This window comes from Choloepus didactylus, chromosome 16 (genome assembly GCF_015220235.1).
Source record: "Choloepus didactylus isolate mChoDid1 chromosome 16, mChoDid1.pri, whole genome shotgun sequence".
NCBI lineage: Eukaryota > Metazoa > Chordata > Mammalia > Pilosa > Megalonychidae > Choloepus > Choloepus didactylus.
In genome coordinates, this window is record NC_051322.1 from 58857188 (window position 1) to 58877478 (window position 20291).

The window sequence follows — 20291 nt, forward strand, 5'->3', positions numbered from 1 at the left end:
ATCTGACCAATGGTCCAATGCATTGAACAATGGTCCAATGGTGAAATGCAGAAATATAGGGCAATGCACTGAATAAGCCTCCTTTATTCTCTGTTCTTAAGTAACTCAAGGTGTTCCCAGGTCAATCGTTTTCGATTATCAACACTCCACTTTAAAAATACAGAAAAAAAAATCCCCTCAAAAATAATTTTAACACCTATTATAATTCATACTTTTATCAGCTATCAGAGCATAAATCTCATTATAGCAAAATGTTCATAAAAGGGAAAACTGTGTATGTGAGGGGAGGCTATATGGGGACCCTGTGCTTTCAGCATAATTTTTCTGTAAACCTACAACTGTTCTAAGAAAAAAAAAAGAAAAAAATCTCATTATAATACCATCCTCAGGGTCCATGCCATCGAGTGGGCCTACAGATGATTCTAAATATTTCTGATGGACTTTAGCAAATTAACCCCTAGATTTACATGTTAAGGGATCAGCTCTACTTAATCAATATGTAGCAAGTACCCAAACATTAACTGAGGGCAACATCATATCTACTATTAAACGGTTTACACAAACGTAAAAATGTAAAGGTCTTGCAAGTTTATTAAATTCTCACTTTACAAATTTCCTTCCTGTTGCATATTCATGATTCAAACGGCTGAATTCACAAGGGACTTCCTAATGCATGCAACTGACAGAAGGAGATGACAAAAGAAAAAAGATAAAAGGACACAATAAATACAGAGCTATTCTTATTACCCTTCTTTCACCCAACCGACATTTTCATCTTTTGTGGCTCTTGGCTACTTACCATGCCCTCAAAGCCAACTCTGTAAAGGTTCTTAGCACCATTATCCCAGAGAACATACGCTGCACTGTGAGGACTTGATGCACTCCAGTCCTGGATCTCAGTTACCTAATAGAATTTTTAAAAAGGGAAGGAAAGTTTAGTTCTTTTAATCATTACATTTAAATCTTAAAAAGCATTTTACCTATCATCATGTTGTAACAGGACCACGAAAAATACTTATTTGCCAAATATCACTTCTAACATTAACTTATTAGAATTAGAAGGCAATTTCTAAAACCACAGAAGAAATTTTAAACTGGGAAGCGCAGAGTCATGGTTAAAGACTCTCAGAAAATACATAATTCAATATAAAATTAAAAACCTTTGTGTGTCAGTTTGAATGTATTATGCCCCCACAAACGCCATTATCTTTGATGTAATCTTGTGTGGGCAGACCTATCAGTGTTAATTAGACTGAAATTCTTTGAGTGTTTCCATGGAGATGCATCCCCCCCAACTGTGGGTGATGACTCTGACTGGATAATTCCCATGGAGGTGATGGCCCACCCATTGGGTGGGTCTGAATTAAATTACTGGAGCACTATATAAGATCAGACAGAAGGAGCAAGCTGCCACAGCCAAGAGGGACAATTTGAAGAAAGCACAGGCACTGCAGATGAGAGACATTTTGAAAACGGCTATTGAAAGCAGGCTCTTGTTCTGGAGAAGCTGAGAGAGGACAAATATCCCAAGTGCAACTAAGAGTGACAATTTTGAGGAACTGCAGCCTAGAGAGGAACGTCCTGGGAGAAAGCCATTTTGAAACCAGAACTTTGGAGCAGACGCCAGCCACGTGCCTTCCCAGCTAACAGAGGTTTTCCGGACACCATTGGCCATCCTCCAGTGAAGGTACCCGATTGCTGATGTGTTATCTTGGACACTTTATGGCCTTAAGACTGTAACTGTGTGACCAAATAAACCCCCTTTTATAAAAGCGAATCCATCTCTGGTGTTTTGCATTCCAGCAGCATTAGCAAACTAGAACACTTCGTGTTCTTAAAAAAGTTTTTTTTTAAAGAATGGTATAATCTTTTAGACCCATTATCCAACTTGAAATTTTAAATCTTTGCTCAAATACCCAGAAGATTCAAGATAAGCCTACTCTCAGACTTTTAATGAGTATCCATAGCAATTTCCAAAGAGGACTAGAGTTCCTTTTGCTTCTCCAGCACTACCCCCCAGTCACCCAAATCAAGAGGCCATCTAAGCTAAAGCAGCATGTCTAAATGGAAACCCAGACAAATCTCTAGCCCTTCAACCCCACTGATTCTGAAGTCCATTACACATAAAAAATACTGAGGTTGCCATTGCTTAAGGCCCGTGGCTTAAGAATCAAGAACACAAAAATGAGATACGAATGAGCACTAAACTTGGGTATTCTCAAGTAAACCAGTCTATAACTAAGAGAAGGAAATTGCACACATGCAATTCAGATTACTTTTCTCCATCCTGATACTTACCAGTCAGTCACGTATACCCCCATTTCATAGCTAGTTAGAATGAGAGACTGATGTTAAATATAATTTTTAATTTGAGCTTACAAACACACTATTATTTCAAATAAGATATATAATGACCCTTTCTTTTTTCTATTATTGTAAAGAAACAGTTTTGTAAAAACCATTTTACAAACTACAGAAATAGTTTCTAATGGTGTTTTTGTGGACATGAAAGTTTTAATGTTTAAGATATTATATTTTAAATTCTATTAGTAAAGAAGAGCATTTAATATTTTTAATTTTGAATATATTATATATTATGAAAACATAACATATGTAAACTCTAAAGAATAATAAAAATGAAATGAATACTCACATACTTACTACTCATCTAAGAAAAAGAATATTTATTACCAGTACTTGTGAAATCCTCTGTACCTCAGCCCAATCCCATCCTCCTGCCTCCCAGCAGAGGTAGCTGCCACCCTGAATTTGCCCTGTTTTGTTGTATGATTTTTGCACAACTAACCACTATTCAACATTCTAAAATGAAGCATGTAACCTTTAACAAAAAACTCCTTCCAGTATAGTCAGATTCTACTTGATTTAGTTTTTAAAATGTAAAGTTATGTTAAGTAAGTTTGTATTTTTGTTAGGGGACAAAAAAGGATTTAACTAACTAAAGAAAATACTACAAACTTTGTTTAAATCAAATTCACCCTAAATTTCAAATTAACTGGGATATAAGTAAGTTCATCAGTCAAGCTCAGAATCATTAAATGAAAGTCCTTCATTTGTTAGTATGATTTGATTTATTATTGAGAGGGGAAACAAAGTGGAAGTATAACAAAATAATTACAGCAATTTTATACTTTCAATACTGGTTAAGGAATATATGAATGGCTACTAGGTAAAAGGTTGACAAGAACGCTATAAGGAATCAGACTGACAATACCTGCACCCATTGATCAATCTTAGCATGACTAAAAGTAGGATATTCAGACTTTATGCGCCCAGTAATGTGATACAATAGGAACTACACAGCACCACTTAAGAGGACCCTTGCCAAAATAAATGAACCTAAATCTGATTAAGCCTCTAGATGTAACAACTAGTTTACAAGTTAAGACACAGGCTAGAGGAACAAATTAAACAATACCATAAAGAATCAGCCGGGCAAATCCAAAGAACCTGGTTTCTTCAATAAATAAACGGTTATTTTTTTTTAAAGTGAGTAACTATTGAAGCTGGGTGATGGGTGCATGGGAATTTGTTATACTATTCTATTTCAGTGTATGTGTGAAATTTTCCCCCATAAAATGTTTTTTAAAAATATGATTTAGTGTGCCTATATGAAACACTTAATTGACACTCATTCAAAAGTATTTTTAAAACAGTCTTGAAATACTAATATACATAGTGGTAATACTTAAGAAACCCTTTAAGAATATACTACAAAATGTGACCAAATGCTAATAAATTGGTAAATTTGGTAATCTGGGTATGGATATGTCCTATGGATTGTTTTTGTATTACTTGTGTAACTTTCCTGTAAATTTGGAGTTATTTCAAAATAAAATTTTTTTTTAAAAAAGAATATTCTACACACTATTAATATGGGTTACATCAGGGGATTGGGATAGAGCAGGCAGCACTGTAGGGAAAAAGGGCACCTTAATAACTTTCTTCATTCACACACCCAGAAAAGAAAGCTTCAGACAATACAAAGGACATTTGGTGTCAAACACACATAAACGATGTTACCGTGCAGCCTTATTATGTTAAGGTCCCTCACTCAGAGTCACATGTGTAAGATGGTTTCATTTATTTTTCCTCGTATCGTTCTTAAAATGAAACATGTTAAATCATAACAAACCAAAAATGTAATACAAATGACTGAAAGCCTAAATCACAACAAACCCAAAATGTAATACAGATGACTCAAAGCCTCAAAAAGGCCTACTTTTTATCCCAAAGCACTGCCATATAACAGAAACCCAGAAAGGTCCATTTACATAAAGCTTCGAACTTTAAACAACTGCCTTCAAAAGCTGATGAAAAATTATTTCCAAATCTCTGGCCATATCATTAATCAAGGGTGGGAAGAATATAAAGACATTTTTCAGAATGAAAGTGTTAAAAATTTACTTCACATGCACTCTTTAAAAAGAAGTTACTGGAATGTGAGCTCTACTGAAAAAGAGTGTAAGCTAAGAAAGATGATGTTACAGCATACAGAAAACATGCGATCCAGATGAGAGAGAGGCAAAAGGAATCCATAGTAGGATATCAAAAGGAGCTCCCAGGATGACTACATCGAGAGTGACCAGTCCAGACTGCAGCCATTGAACCACTTTATTGACCTGAGCCTCACCTAAATTCTCAGATGAACTTGGCTGATGTGAACTATATGTCGGTGAAGTTCTCACTCTCCCCTCCACCCCCATTCCCTGCCATCTGAATCAGCTAAGGTTCCTCTTCTCATCCCACAGAATATTCTCCTTTGATCTATTCCTAAAACATTGAGGTGGGTCATGGCAAGCTTAGAAGCAAAAAATACATAGCAACCCATCCTCTGATCATATTCCTGCCACATGCCCAGTACATAGCCCATATTTCTGCCCTGCCTGATGTCCCAACTGTGTTTCCCAGGACTGACTCATGACCTTGCCCACTGACTTCCCCAGAAGGACTCTTACAAAATCCCAGGAAACTGAAGCGAGACAGGTTACTATCAATTAATATTCTCCTGGGAGCCTTTCATCTAAAAGTGACAATTCTGTCCTGTCCTTACCACAGCTAGGTTGGTGTCTGCTACTTAGTTTTACAAAAATTAAATTCTAAATTTTGTATGATACAACACAATGTGCATGATACAACAATTTAAAAGGGGGGAGGGGGATGAACATAAAAATCAGGATGGTGGTTATCTTGGGGGACTTGCAATTGCAAAAGGTCACACAAAAGGGTTTTAAAGGGACTCATAATCTACTTCTTACTCTATATAGTAAGTATAAAAGTGTTCATTTTGATATCATTCTTTAAACTCTCAAATACAGCTTATACTTTCTTCTGTATGTGTGATTTGGAGCTGCTATGAATAGTGGAGGTTGGTCACTGAACAAGGTGTCTAGCTGAGGAAGCAAGTTGGGGCTGACATCCAGCCCAAGCTCCACCTGCCAGGACGTATGTGCTCTGCAAGGAAGGCTGCTCCTGCTCCCACACCTAAAGAGGTGCTTTTTCTCTAGTGTTCACAAAGGTGCCATCAGCTTTCCACACCACGTCCCCGTAGGGCTCCATCTACCCAGAGGTGGCACCTTTTGCAAATTCACACTGCTCTATTTTTCTTTTTCGAGAAGTGTTTTGCAAACTTCAATGTGCGTACAAATGACTTAAGGGTCTTGTTAAAATGAAGATCCTGATTTAGAAGGTATGTGCTGGAACCTAGTATCAATTACATTTCTAATAAGCTCTCAGGTGATGTCAATGTTGCTGACCCACAGACCACAATAAAGTGAGAAGAATTTAGACTGATAGATGTTTTTTTTGTTTGTGTATCTCCTCTTATTAGGGGAGGTAGGAAGGCAGGAGAGAAAAGGGCATCAAGGCTGTGATCCCTGGTCTTCTATTCAGCTTCAAAAGAATTAATGCAGACCTGCAAAATTCTCATGGGATAAAAATTTCCCCTAAAGCTCCAAAACCTCCCCAACAACAAACGCTTGTAAAATCATGGGCCCAAAGCAAATTCTTAGTTAATGACAGAAAGCATGTGGTCATAAATGTTGTTAAACATCTGCCCAAAGACAAGTTTTAGATATGCAGGGGCAGGTCACAAGTTCTGATAACTGTGATAACTATCTCCTCCTAGAACAAAGAAGACACCAAGTGTTCAAAGGTCAAGATAAGAAAATCACAGTAAAACTTCCCCATGTAAAAAGCCAACCCGCTCCCACTCAGCACATCCTTCTCCTCAGTGCTTCTCCTCAAACACGTCCATGTTATCTCTTTAACGTGTTATCTTTCTCTTTTCTTCAATAAACTTTACTACTTATTCCTACTGGCCACTCTCCTCTCTGAATTCTTTCCATGGTGAGAGTCCTGAATTTGGAATGGGGTTCTGCTGGGCACTGTTGCCAGTTACATATTCTGGCAAGCCAGCCAGGAGAAGAGTGCTGCAGGAGCTTCCAGGAGTCCATCTTCACTGATTTCAAGTAAGAAGACATCCTGAGGTAAACCTCTTGACATTAATGCTTGCCACACCATGTGGCCAAGCCTCCTGATCATTCTCTTGGCACTATACCCTCCTTATTCTCACTTTTCTTATGGGTGCATGCTACCCACCCAACACTTAGGTCACTCCAAACTGCAAATATTTGCCTCCCTATTTTCCCTGATTTATGAATGGACCTTACAACCCCCAGGCAGAGAGAATGTCCCTTCCTTTTCTTACTGTCTCAGGAGCATTCTCTCCTCTTTCTGCCCCTCTCTCCTCCCTTTACTGATGTTCTTGCTCACCTCCTCCTTTGCATGTGGCTTATGAATTATTCCTGTAAACAACCCTTAGCCAGTCTTGATAACATCAGCCTTCTCCTCCCAAAGGAGAACACAGGTCTTAGCCAAGTGTGACCTCGGTCCCTTCAGGTTCTCTGTTTGCGGTGGTTTTTAGATCAGGTTATGCACAAAGTTTACTGAAAGATTTTCTGCCCCCAGAATTAGAGAACAAGAGGTTCAGCTCAGAGCCATCGGGCTGAGGAGTTTAGCTCACCAGTCCCCCAAGTCCATCTCAGAGCCGCTAGGTAGAGGACTCTAGCTCACCAGCCCTCTGGGTCCGGCTTGGGAGTTAAGGGGTGAAATCAGACAGCCCATCTCCTAAGTCTAAGGTTTTCTCTTCCACGGGACACCCGGGGGCAAGAAGGTGTTGCGAAGGTACTACTCGGCTGCAGGACACAGGACGCTGAGCCTCAGTGAGTGAGTATCCCTCTGTCTCTCTCCTTCAGAATATGGGCAGTGCATCCAGCATCCCGACTGACAGCACCCCCAGGCTGCACCCAAAAAATTGGAACATGTTGCTCGGCCTAAGTGTAAGTTGGGAGGCAGAGACGAATGGCCATCAAATGGCACTCTCGGCTTCAATGCCATTCTCCAATTAGATCTTTTTTGCAAAAGAGAAGGGAAGCAGTCTGAAATCCCTTACGTCCAACTTTTCATGGCTCTATATCAGGACAAGGCCACAATGAGGGATTGTAATGTGTGTTATCTTAAAGGGGAATTCTTCCCGTCTCAGAAAGAAAAAGAGGCAGATATTTTAAATGACTCGTTGTTAGCAAGACCCCCAAAATTGAAACCTGATAAAGACTCAGGAATAATTCTCCCCCAAACCCAGGACTTGAGCCCACCAACCTGAGGCACCCATGGAAACTCCTCCTTTAAAGGAAAAGGCTTCCAAGCCGACTGCGCCCCCTCCTTATCCAAGTCTAGCTGGACATATTCGCAGTGGAGCCCCTTACCACTCCTCAGAGAAAGAGAAAAGGAGCTCAGAAGGTAATGGAATGTATCCTCTCCAGGAAGCAGTCAATGGGGATTTGGGAACCATAAGGGTCTACGTCCCTTTTTCTATGGCCAACTTAGCACAGCGTAAGAAGCAATTAGGAAAATTTTCTGAGGATCCCTCCAGGTTTCTGGAGGAATTTAAAAACCTGGTCCTCACCTATGAGTTCACCTGGGATGACATTCAAGTTATTCTCTCCTCCCGTTGCTTTCCCAAGGAGAAACAAAGGATCTAGGTAGCAGCCCAAAGACATTAAGACAAGCTTCATGGGGAACAGCCAGCAAGATATGTGGCAGGAACCAAAGTTGTTCCAAACTCAGACCCTATCTGGAACTATCAGAGAGGGCAGCGAAATCTTGACAGTAGGGACCATACTATTACTTGCTTACTAGAAGGTATGAAAAAATGTATTATCAAACTTGTAAATTATAACATGCTTCAGAGCATAACTCTGGAAGAAAGGAAAATCCTGCTTTGTTTCAGGGGAGACTAGTGGAAGCTATGAAAAAGTATACCAATGTCGACCCAGACTCTAAGGAAGGACAAATTATGTTAAAGACCTACTTTATAGACCAGTCAGCTTCACACATAAGGAGAAAACTGCAAAAGATACCATCAGGGCCCCAAACACCTGTGAATGAACTATGAGTACTGCCTTTTCTGTCTTTAATAACTGAGACAGGACTGCAGAGGAGGAGAAAGTGAGGAGAGCCCGGAATCAGAAAAGGCTCATAGCTTCAGCTGTAAATGGCAAGCAGCCATCTCAGGGCCACTCCAGGCAGAAGCCACCAGGAACCTGTCATCAATGCAGAGAGTCAGGGCACTAGAGATGAGAGTGCCTCCAAGGACCAAAGGAGCCCTCAAGATGGAAAGAGCCTCCAGGCCCTGTCCACAATGCAGGAAGGCAGGACACTGGGCCTGAGAGAGCATCAAGCTCCCAAAGGGGAGCAAGACGTTTCGAAAAGCCCTGTTGACCACCTCCAATGAGGACTGAAGGGACCCAGAGCCAATGGCTCCCTGGATCTTGTCAAAGAACATCGAAATCTTCCAGCTCCAGGTGTTTCTTGAAGAGGCGGTTTTAAGACTGAATTTTTAATTGCTACAGGAGCCACATATTCTGTCTTAAACTCTCACTCAAGCCCTCTCTCCTCTAAAACCTGTCCCATTGTGGGAGAAGATGGGAAGTCTCGGGCTCGAGACTTCATCCCACCTCTCCCCTGCCAAACTGGTAGTATTCTTTTGAGTCATCAGTTTTTAATAATACCAGAGTGTCCCACCACACTTCTAGGAAGAGATATACTAAAAGCATTAGGTGCTCAAATCCAAATAATAGGTTGTTTGCCAAAGCAAGAACTTGAGAGCTCCAATGAAATTACTGTAGCCTTGAATATGGTGTTAATGGGGAATGAAAGCCCCTCAGGGTTAAAAAAAAAAAATCCAGTGAACTCCAAAATCTGGGAGACAGACCTGCCTGAGAAGGCAAGTCATGTCCCTCCTATCGTAATCCAGTATAGGAAGGACCTGCCTTTCTCCCAGAAAACAGTATCCCCTTAAGCAAAAAGACATTAAAGGTATTCAACCTCTCATCCAAAAATTACTAAAAGCAGGATTCTCACCCCTTGCAGGTCCTCCTATAACACTCCCATTCTGCCTGCTAAAAAGCCAAATGGGTCCTACCCGGTTAGTGCAAGATCTTAGAGCCATAAACCAATTTGTCATTCCCATCTCCCAATCATACCTACCCTTATACTTCCTCAATAGAAACCCAAGCTCCACCCTGTGGTATTCAGTTCTTGATTTAAAAGATGCTTTCTTCTGTATACCTTTACAACCAAATTCTGTTTCTATTTGCCTTTGAGTGGCAAGGGCCTGGGAATGCAATCCCCACCCAGCTCACATGGACATCCTACCCCAAGGGTTCAGGGACAGTATCGCCTTTTTGGGAACATGCTAGTGCAGGACCTAGCCCTCCTGCATCTGCAGTCCAGCTCCCTCCTTCAGTATGTGGATGATTTGTTAACATGCAGTCCTAAGAGAAAAAGCTTCCTTCAGGGACACCATTATCACCCTTAATATCCTAGCCAAAGGAGGGTATCGAGTTTCACCTTCTAAGGCTCAGATTGCCTTACAAAAGCTTCATCTTGAGTGTCTCCTCACCCCAGGGGAGCACTCTTTGTCATCCCAACAAGTCCAAGCAATACTCTCAGTGCTGCCGCCTGAAACTGAGAAACAATTTAGAGCCTTCCTGGGAATAGCAGGATACTGCAGAATCTGTATACCCCAATTTGGAGAAATTGCACAGCCTCTATATGATACCATCGGAGGATTACATAATGCCCCCTTAGAGTAAGGAGCAAAGCAAGCCTCTGCATTCACTGCCCTCAAGAGTGCTCTTACCAGCCACCGTGCCCTGGGCCTGCCAAACCTAGATAAGCCCTTTCACCTATATGTAACTGTGAAGAAAGGAATAGCATTGGGAGTCTTAATACAAAAGCTTGGAAACATTCCCCAACCTGTGGCATACTTTTCAAAGCCATTAGATAACACAGCCCAGGACAGTAGGGGCCACTGCCTTATTTATAGAACAAACCACCAAGATAATGGTGGGGACAAACTTCGCAAGAGGACATCAGTGGCTTTCAAACGACAGACTCTTTACACATGCCAAAAGTTCAAATCCAAGTTTGTACCATCCTGAACCTGGCTACTCTGTTGCCTATAAATCCAGACCAAGAGAGTGCACCCCTCGAGCACCCATGCACAGACACACTAGTACAAAATTGTTCTTGCAGGCCAGACCTGCAAGACCAGCCCCTAGACAACCCAGAGTCAAAATGGTTTACAGATGGAAGCAGATTTGTAAAAGAAGGATTTAGGAAGGTAGGATATGCTATTGTTGCCTTGCAAGAAGTCATAAGGCAAAGCTCTATCCCCTGGGACCTTGGCTCAAAAAGCCAAGCTCACAACCCTCACAAGAGGTTTAACATTAGCAGCGGGGGAAAAAAGTTAATCTTTATACTGACTCTAAGTATGCCTTTCTTGTGCTGCATCTCACTCAGATATCTGGAAAGAATGAGGGCTGCTCACTAATGATAAATACCCTACTAAGCATAGACAAGAAATTCTCAACCTGCTGGGAGCTATACGGCTCCTCCAAGAGGTTGCAGTAATTCATTGCCTGGGGCACCAAAAACCTGATGGCCAAAAAGAAAAACAAAGCAAACAGAGCTTCTAAAGCAGCTGCCCAAAATCCAATCTCTGTGCTAGCAGTAGTTCTTGATCTTTCTTCTCCCATCACTCCTGTTTATACCCAGAAGAAAGAAAAACTAGCAAAAGAATCAGGGTATATGTGTGAAACAAATGGATGGCTTACTAAAGAAGGAAAAATTTTCCGGCCTATTGAAGTACAGTGGAAAGTTGTCCAATACCTCCACAAGCTACTCATCTAGGCAGAGATGCCCTCAGCACCCTAGCACAAAAAATACTTGAGGGAAAAAAGCCAAATTCATTAAACAAACTACTTGAAGTTGTGCTTTGTCAGCCATTAACAACCCAAATTCTAGCAAACTCGCCCAGCCACCAGCCCTAATGCCCCCAGTTCAGCAGCGAGGAACATACCCAGGAGTCAGGCAGGTCAACTTCACCCATATGTCACCTTGCCAAGGATTCAAATACCTACTAGTCTTTGTGGATACCTTTACAGGCTGGAGAAAAGCTGTCCCTACTCGAACAGAAACAGCTAATGCTGTCTCTAAACTGCTTCTTGAAGAAATTAGTCCTAGATTTGGGTTGCCTGTTTCCATCCAAAGCAACAATGGGCCAGCCTTTTTGTTAGCCATATAACACAAGGGGCAGCAACAGCTCTTGGCATAAAATATTACCTCCATTGTGTTTGGAAACCACAATCCTCCAGGAAGGTAGAAAGAGATAATCAAACCTTAAAACAAATATTAGCAAAGTTACGTCAAGAAACCAATATGCTATGGATACCAAATCTTCCCTTAGCACTCCTCAGAATGAGCTTGGCACCAAAGGAGCCCCTCTGAAATGATGTATGGGAGACCATTTTTAACCCAGGATTTAGTGTTAGATCCTGAAATCAGTAATCTAACCAAGTACTTCACCTCCCTAGGAGCCACAAAGAAGCTTATACAAGACCTAGGGGTCCCATTTCTTCCTGCCCCAGAGCCAAATTTATACCCTCTTAAGACAAAACTAGGAGACTTAGTCTTAATCAAAACCTGGCAAGAAACCAGGCTTGGCTCCCAGGTGGAGCCCAAATGGAAAGGACCTCACTCTGTAATGCTTGTTACTCCCACAGCAGTAAACTCAGTGGAATCTCCAGTTGGATCCACCTGTCCAGGGTCAAGCTCCCAGTCAGAATCCTACAGAGCCTCCTGAACAAAAAGAATCCTACTGCTGTCAGCCACTAGACGGACTAAAACTCCTACTAAAGAAGCAGAGCAAAGTACGATGAGCTCCTTCTCTCTCCTTTGTGCGCCGCTACACCTTGCACCTTTCATCCTATCCAAACACCGCTTAAAAAGCCTCTTAAATTAATCCACCACATAAACTCTAGGCCTCCTCCAGACCCAAACAGTGTCCCTAGCAGCAGTGGTGCACCTGAACAGGCAAGCTTTGGATGCACTCACTTCAGCACAAGGTGTAACTTACCTCTTCTTACAAGAAGAATGCTGCTTTTATGTCAGCCACTCGGATGAAATTCAAGAGAACATACAGGACCTCTGGGAGCAATCCCAACAAATTAAATACAATACTGGAGGCAACTGGGATCCTTTTCCACATCTGCCTAATTTAACTACTTGGATCCTTCCTTTTTTTGGGTCCTTTAATTCCTTTACTTTTCATTCTTATGTTTGGCCCATGTATGTTTAATTGTCAAATTTGTTTCCAACACACTGCAAGCATTTCACATTAAACTCATGCTCACCTGCGAATATCAAGATGTCCCAGAACAGGACCAGCCCACCCCCACCCTTACTAGAATCGAGTTTTCCACCCTGGCAGGTAGGGTCTACCACCCTTAAAATAGCAGGAAGAAGTTACAGAACTCGGATCTTCGCCCCTCAGCACCCCCTTAAGATGAAGGGTGTTCAGCTCTTTAAGGGGGAAGTTGAAGCAGGACAGAAGAAGACATCAAGGCTGTGGTCCCTGGTCTTCTATTCAGCTTCAAAAGAATTAATGCAGATTGTGAAGACCTTGTGGATCACACCCCCTTTATCTAGTGTATGGATGAGTGGAGGAATTGGGATAAAAACTAAAGGACAAATAGGGTGGGATGGGGGGATGATTTGGGTGTTCTTTTTTCACTTTTATTTTTTATTCTTGTTCTGGTTCTTTCTGATGTAAGGAAAATGTTCAGAGATAGATAGTGGTGATGAACGCATTACTATATTATCATACTGTGGACAGTGGATTGTATATCATGGATGATTGTATGGTGTGTGAATGTATTTCAATAAAACTGAATTTAATAATTAAAAAAAAAAAAAAAAGAATTAATGCAGACCTGCAAAATTCTCATGGGATAAAAATTTCCCGTAAAGCTCCAAAACCTCCCCAAACCATAAACACTTGTAAAATCATGGGCCCAAAGCAAATTCTTAGTTAATGACAGAAAGCATGGGGTCATAAACGTTGTTAAATATCTGCTCAAAGACAAATTTTAGATAATGCAGGGGCAGGTAACAAGTTCTGATAACCAAGATAACGATCTCCTCCTTAGAACAAAGACGACACCAGGTGTTCAAACATCGAGATAAGAAAATCACAGTAAAACTTTCCTATGTAACAAGTCAACCCACTGTCACTCGGTGCATGATTCTCCTCAAACGTGTCCATGTTATCTCTTTAACAGGTTATCTTTCACTTTTTTTCAGTAAACTTTACTATTTATTCCTACTGGTCCTCTCGTCTCTGAATTCTTTCTGTGGCAAGAGTCCTGAACCTGGAATGGGGTTCTGCCTAGCACTGGTGCAAGCAGGGCGCCAGGTACAGTAGGAACATTGCCTCCTTTGTTTGCTAAATCCCCAATGCTTACAACAGAACTCTGCACACTAATGCTCCATAATAAGTGTGGAAGTCTGCTTCCTTAGAAGAAAGTAAAAGTATTTAACATGTAATGGCTGAAATGCATGTCTGACTTCCTAATATTAAAACTAGACCTTGGGGCGGATCTAAGATGGTGGCACAGAGAGGAGTGGAAGCTAAGTAGTCCCCCTGGAACAACTTAAAAAAAAAACAGAAACAACTGGTAAATAACCCGGAATAACTGCAGAGGGACAAACGTGACCATCCACTCATCATACACCAACCTGAATTGGGAGGAATGCCCAAGATCACAGCATAAAACCTATAAGTAAAAACTGCGGCTCCAAATCGGGAGACCCCTCCCTCCACAGCCTGAGCTACAAAGCCTCGTGGTGCCAGAGAGAAGCTTTCTCCCAGCAAGGGAATACAGCTCAGCTGAGCTCCAACTGGGGGCTTTAATTAGCAAGTGTGAACTGCTCACTATGAGATACGAGTCCCCAACAAGTAGACAGAGGCTTTGGGTGAAGACTGACCTTGGAGAGACGGAGGGTCACCTTGGGCTAGCTCTGTTCCTTTTTCAACTCAGTGGAGAAAGCCTTGGCCATTTTCAGTTTCCATTTCTGTGACCCAGACAGAGGTGTGGCACAGGCAGAGAGAAACTACTGAAATGCTAATGACCTCCCCCTAAGGCGTCTATCTTCTCTAAGAGGAAAGGGGTGGGAGCCAGCTCTACTACCTGCCTTACATTCAGAACTTACACGAGTCAAGAATTATAGGCTAATCTTTGCATCAGGCAGAGCGCGCCCCTGCACGGCCCGGCAGCCCGGGGCTTCCCTTGGGGGACGACGTGCACTAGTCATGTAGCACGGCCCTCCCTCAGCAGAGGTCCTGGAAGATCATAGCTGAGAAGGGGGGCCCGCTCAGAAAACCCAGGGACGCTACATCAGTGCTGGTGGTTTGTGGGTCAGCGACAGAGAAAATTTGGGAAAAACTGAAATGAAGGCTTAGACTCTCACAACAGCCTTGAATCTCCGGGAACACCTGGGAGGTTTGAATAATAAAGCAGCCCTGCCTGCCTAACCACCCAGACACATGCCCCACATTCAGGGCAGACAGCTCCAACAATAAACCCAAACTGAGTTCACCAACTGAACCCCACAAAAATCATTTCCCCACACACCACAGAGAAAGAGTTGGGGAGAACTGACTTGAGGGGTATAGGTGACTCGCAGACGCCATCTGCTGGTTAGTTGGAGAAAGTGTGCGCCACCAACTTGGATTTCTGAAAAATTAGATTGGTATTTTTCTTTTTCTTTACAACTTGAAAGAACCCTATCAAGCAAAGCAAATGCCAAGAGGCCAAAAACAACAGAAAATCTTAATGCATATGATACAACCAGACGATATGGAGAACCCGATCCCAAACACCCAAATCAAAATATCTGAAGACACATAGTACTTGGCACAATTAATCAAACAATTACAATCGAGGAACGAAAACATGGCACAGGTTATAAAAGACATGAAGAAGACCATGGAACAAGATAAAAGGGACATAAAGAAGACCCTAGAAGAACATAAAGAAGAAATTGCAAGATTCAATAAAAAAAAAGAAGATCTTATGGAAATAAAAGAAATTGTTGGCCAAATTAAAAAGACTCTGGATACTCATAATACAAGATTAGAGGAAGCTGTCAACTTTCATATGAGACCAAGGGAATAGATATCTATTTGGTACAGGATCTAAATTTTCTAAACAGTACAACTCTACAGTCAATTTGTTCAAACACGACAATTGCATGGAACTTTGAATAGGAAGTGAGATATGGTAGGTTAGTATAGGCTGGAGTGAAATAGTGACACATCCCAGAGTAATTTAGGCAGATAATAAAAAACATATTTACAGCCTCCCCCTCCCCAGCCCCGAGGATCTGGGGGAAGGTGCGGATGTGTTGGACATCCTCACCTGGACTGGTGTTGATGTTTTCATAAACATTGGAACTGGTGGTTTGATGTGCTGAGCCCTTGAGCATGGGACTTGCCCTTATGAAGCTCATTACCACAAAGGAGAGTCTAAACTTGTATGTAATGGTGCCTAAGAGTCTCCCCCTGAGTACCTCTTTGTTGCTCAGATGTGGCCCTCTCTCTCTCTAACTGAGCCATCTCGACAGGTGAACTCGCTGCCCTCCCCACTACGTGGGACCCGACTCCCAGGGGTGTAAATCTCCCTGGCAACGCAGCGTATGACTCCCGGGGATGAATGTGGACCCGGCAGCGTGGGACTGAAAGTATCTTCTTGACCAAAAGGGGGATGCAAAATGAGACTAAATAGTTTCAGTGGCTGAGAGATTCCAAATGGAGTCGAGAGGTCAATCTGATGGACATTCTTATGCACTATATAGATAACACCTCTTAGGCTTTAATGTATTGGAATAGCTGGAAGTAAATACCTGAAACTACCAAACTCCAACCCAGCAGTCTGGACTCCTGAAGACAATTATATAATAATGTAGATTACAAGGGGTGACAGTGTGATTGTGAAGACCTTGTGGATCACACCCCCTTTATCTAGTGTATGGATGAGTGGAGGAATGGGGATAAAAACTAAAGGACAAATGGGGTGGGATGGGGGGATGATTTGGGTGTTCTTTTTTCAGTTTAATTTTTTATTCTTGTTCTGGTTCTTTCTGATGTAAGGAAAATGTTCAGAGAAAGATTGTGGTGATGAACGCATTACTATGTTATCATACTGTGGACAGTGGATTGTATATCATGGATGATTGTATGGTGTGTGAATGTATTTCAATAAAAGTGAATTTAATAAAAAAAAAAAAAAAGATTAGAGGAAGCTGAACAACGACTCAGTGTCCTAGAGGTTCACAGAACAGAAAATGAAAGAACAAAAGAAAGAATGGAGAAAAAAATTTAAAAAATCGAAAAGGATCTCAGGGATACGACAGATAAAATAAAACGTGCAAACTTAAGACTCATTGGTGTCCCAGAAGGGGAAGAGAAGGGTAAAGGTCTAGAAAGAGTATTCAAAGAAATGGTTGGCAAAAACTTCCCAAACCTTACACACAATATAAATACACAAAGCATAAATGCCCAGCAAACTCCAAATAGAATAAATCCAAATAAACCCACTCCGAGACATATTATGATCAGACTCTTAAATACTGAAGAGAAGGAGCAAGTTCTGAAAGCAGCAAGAGAAAAGCAATTCACCACATACAAAGGAAACAACATAAGACTAAGTTGTGACTACTCAGCGGCCACCATCGAGGCGAGAAGGCAGTGGCATGACATATTAAAAATTCTAAGAGAGAAAAATTTCCAACCAAGAATACTTTATCCAGCAAAACTCTCCTTCAAATTTGAGGGAGAGCTTAAATTTTTCACACACAAACAAATGCTGAGAGAGTTTGCCAATAAAAGCCTCAATAAATTAAAACAAAACAAAACAAAACAAAACAAAACAAAACAATTGAACATATTCAAAGCACAATCTCTGACCACAATGGAATACAAATAGAAGTTACTAATTTTTGAATTCTAACTCCACTATTTACTTCCTACATGATATAAAATACACAAACTCTAATGACAAATTAGTGGTTTTGAACTCAATGTAATTTTTGACAAGAACTATATAAAGGTGGGGGAATGGAGGAGCACAGGCACATGGTTTATGTGTCCTACTGAAATTAAGTTGGTATCAAAGAAAAACAAGATTGTTATGGATTTGAGTTTAATTTTAAGCCCCACAGTAAACACAAAGAAATTATCAGAATATGACCATAGAGATGAAAAGTAGAGCATGGGTTAAGAGACATGGGGGAAGGGGCAATGGGGAGTTAAGAAATGGGTGTAGGGTTGCTGTTTGAGGTGAAGGGAAATTTCTAGTAATGGATGGTGGGAAGGCGATAGCATTACAACATTCTAAATGTGATTAATCCCATTAATGGAATGCTAGGGAGGGGTTGGAATGGGAAGATTTAGGCTGTATATGTTTCCACAATTGAGAAAAAAAAAAAAAAAAAGACAGTCTAAATAGATGACAATTGAATGCCAAGGATGACCCCGGATGGGATCTGAGGATGGAGGACAGGAGGCTCAAAAGGACACAGTTGAGACATAAGGAAAAGGAAATACAGAATGTAAGCTTTGTATCATTGTTGAATCTCTTGTACTTCTTAGCTGCGCTTAATGGGATTGCATAAAAGAATATTCTTGTTCAAGGGAATTGTATATTTGAATTATAGTGTTTGTTCAAGGATGTGTGCAGCTAGCTCTCATATGTTCAGAAGACAGAGCAATAGATGATGGATGATAGGGAGAGAGGGAGGGAGGGAGGGAGGGAAAGAAATAGCGGTGTGACAACATGTTAAAGTTAGTGCCCGGGGTATCGGGGGAGGGGCGTCAGGGAATGCTGGAGTTCTGTGTATGGGGTTTGTATTGTTTTTGCAACTGTTCCTATAACTTTGAATTTATTTCAAAATAAAATGTAAAAAAAAAACTAGACCTTATTATTTAAAACAAAAGCAACAACAATTTTCTGAATTTAGAAAATAACCATTTGAAAAGCTGATGTTAAAAAATCTTAAGTTCACAAAATCCAATCAAGAAATGCGCAAAAGACTTGAATGGACATTTCTCCAAAGAAGATATACAAATGGCCAGAAAGATGCTCAAAGTCATTAGCCATTAGGGAAATGCAAACCAAAACCATATTGAGATACCACTTCACACCCACAGAATGGTTATTAAAAAAACGGAAAATAAGTATTGGAGAGGATGCACAGAAACAGGAACACTCGTCATTGCTGGTGGGAAAGTAAAATGGCACCGTTGCTGTGGAAAACAGTTTGGCAGTCCCTCAGAAAGTTAAGTATAGAATTACCATATAATTTGGCAATTCCAATTCTAGCTATATACTCAAAAGATCTGAAAGTAGGGACTCAATTAATTGTGCAACAATGCTCACAGCAGTATTATTCACAATTGCCAAAAGGTGAACACAACCGAAACGTCCATCAACAGAAAACAGATAATATGTGGTTTATATATACAATAGAATACTATTCATCAATAGCAATGAATGGAATTCTGATACATGCAACATGAGTGAACCATGAAGACATTATGCTGAGTGAAATAAGCCAGACACAAAAGGACTAATGCTATATGATTTCACTGATATGAAACAATTAGAATGCAAATTCACAAAGTCAGAAAGTAGAATACAGGTTACCATGGGCAGGTGGGGGAGGGGAATGGGGGAGTTAATGTTTAATTAGTACAGAGTTTCTGTTTGGGGTGACGGAAAAGTTTTGGTAATGAATGGTGGTGGTGGCAACACAGTGTGAATATAATTAACACCAATGAGTTGTATAATTAAAGGTGGATAAAATGGGAAATTTCAAGTTGTATACATGTTGCCAAGAGATGGAAACAACCCAAATGTTCTTCAGCAGATGAGTAGATAAATGAAATGTGGTATATACACACGATGGAACACTACACAGCAGTAAGAAGAAACGATGTAGTGAAACATATGACAACATGGATGAACCTTAAAGACATAATGTTGAGCGAAATAAGCCAGACACAAAAAGAGAAATATTATATGCTACCACTAATGTGAACTTTGAAAAATGTAAAACAAATGGTTTATAATGTAGAATGTAGGGGAAAATCAACAGAGAGCAATTAAGGAAGGAGGAACAATAATCCAAGAAGAACAGATAAGCTATCATGGGTAAATTTAACGTTCTGGGAATGCCCAGGAATGACTATGGTCTGTTAATTTCTGATGGGTATAGTAGGAACAAGTTCACAGAAATGTTGCTATATTAGGTAACTTTCTTGGGGTAGAATAGGAACATGTTGGAAGTAAAGCAGTTATCTTAGGTTAGTTGTCTTTTTCTTACTCCCTTGTTATGGTCTCTTTGAAATGTTCTTTTATTGTATGTTTTTTTTTTTTTAATTATTATTTTTTGTTTGTTTTCCATACAGTTGATGTAAAAAAAAAAAGGAAAAAAAAAAAGGAAAAAAATATGTAGAGCCCCCTTGAGGAGCCTGTGGAGAATGCAGGGGTATTGGCCTACCCCACCTCGATGGTTGCTAACATGACCACAGACATAGGGGACTGGTGGTTGGATGGGTTGAGCCCTCTACCATAGGTTTTACCCTTGGGAAGATGGTTGCTGTAAAGGAGAGGCTAGGCCTCCCTATAATTGTGCCTAAGAGCCTCCTCCCAAATGCCTCTTTGTTGCTCAGATGTGGCCCTCTCTCTCTACCTAAGCCAAGTTGAAAGGTGAAATCACTGCCCTCCCCTATACGTGGGATCAGACACCAAGGGGAGTGAATCTCCCTGGCAACGTGGAATATGACTCCTGGGGAGGAATGTAGACCT

The 20291-nt window shown here is 40.9% G+C and overlaps 1 protein-coding gene across 2 annotated transcripts in view; it reads right to left on the bottom strand.

The window, feature by feature from the left end:
* Positions 1-20291, bottom strand: part of MIB1 (MIB E3 ubiquitin protein ligase 1) — a 154361-nt gene that overhangs the window by 97084 nt on the left and 36986 nt on the right. For both annotated transcript variants that reach the window (XM_037805583.1, XM_037805582.1), the window contains exon 4: positions 800-904. In XM_037805583.1, coding sequence (XP_037661511.1) covers positions 800-904 — 105 coding nt within the window. The remainder of the gene's footprint in view (positions 1-799; positions 905-20291) is intronic.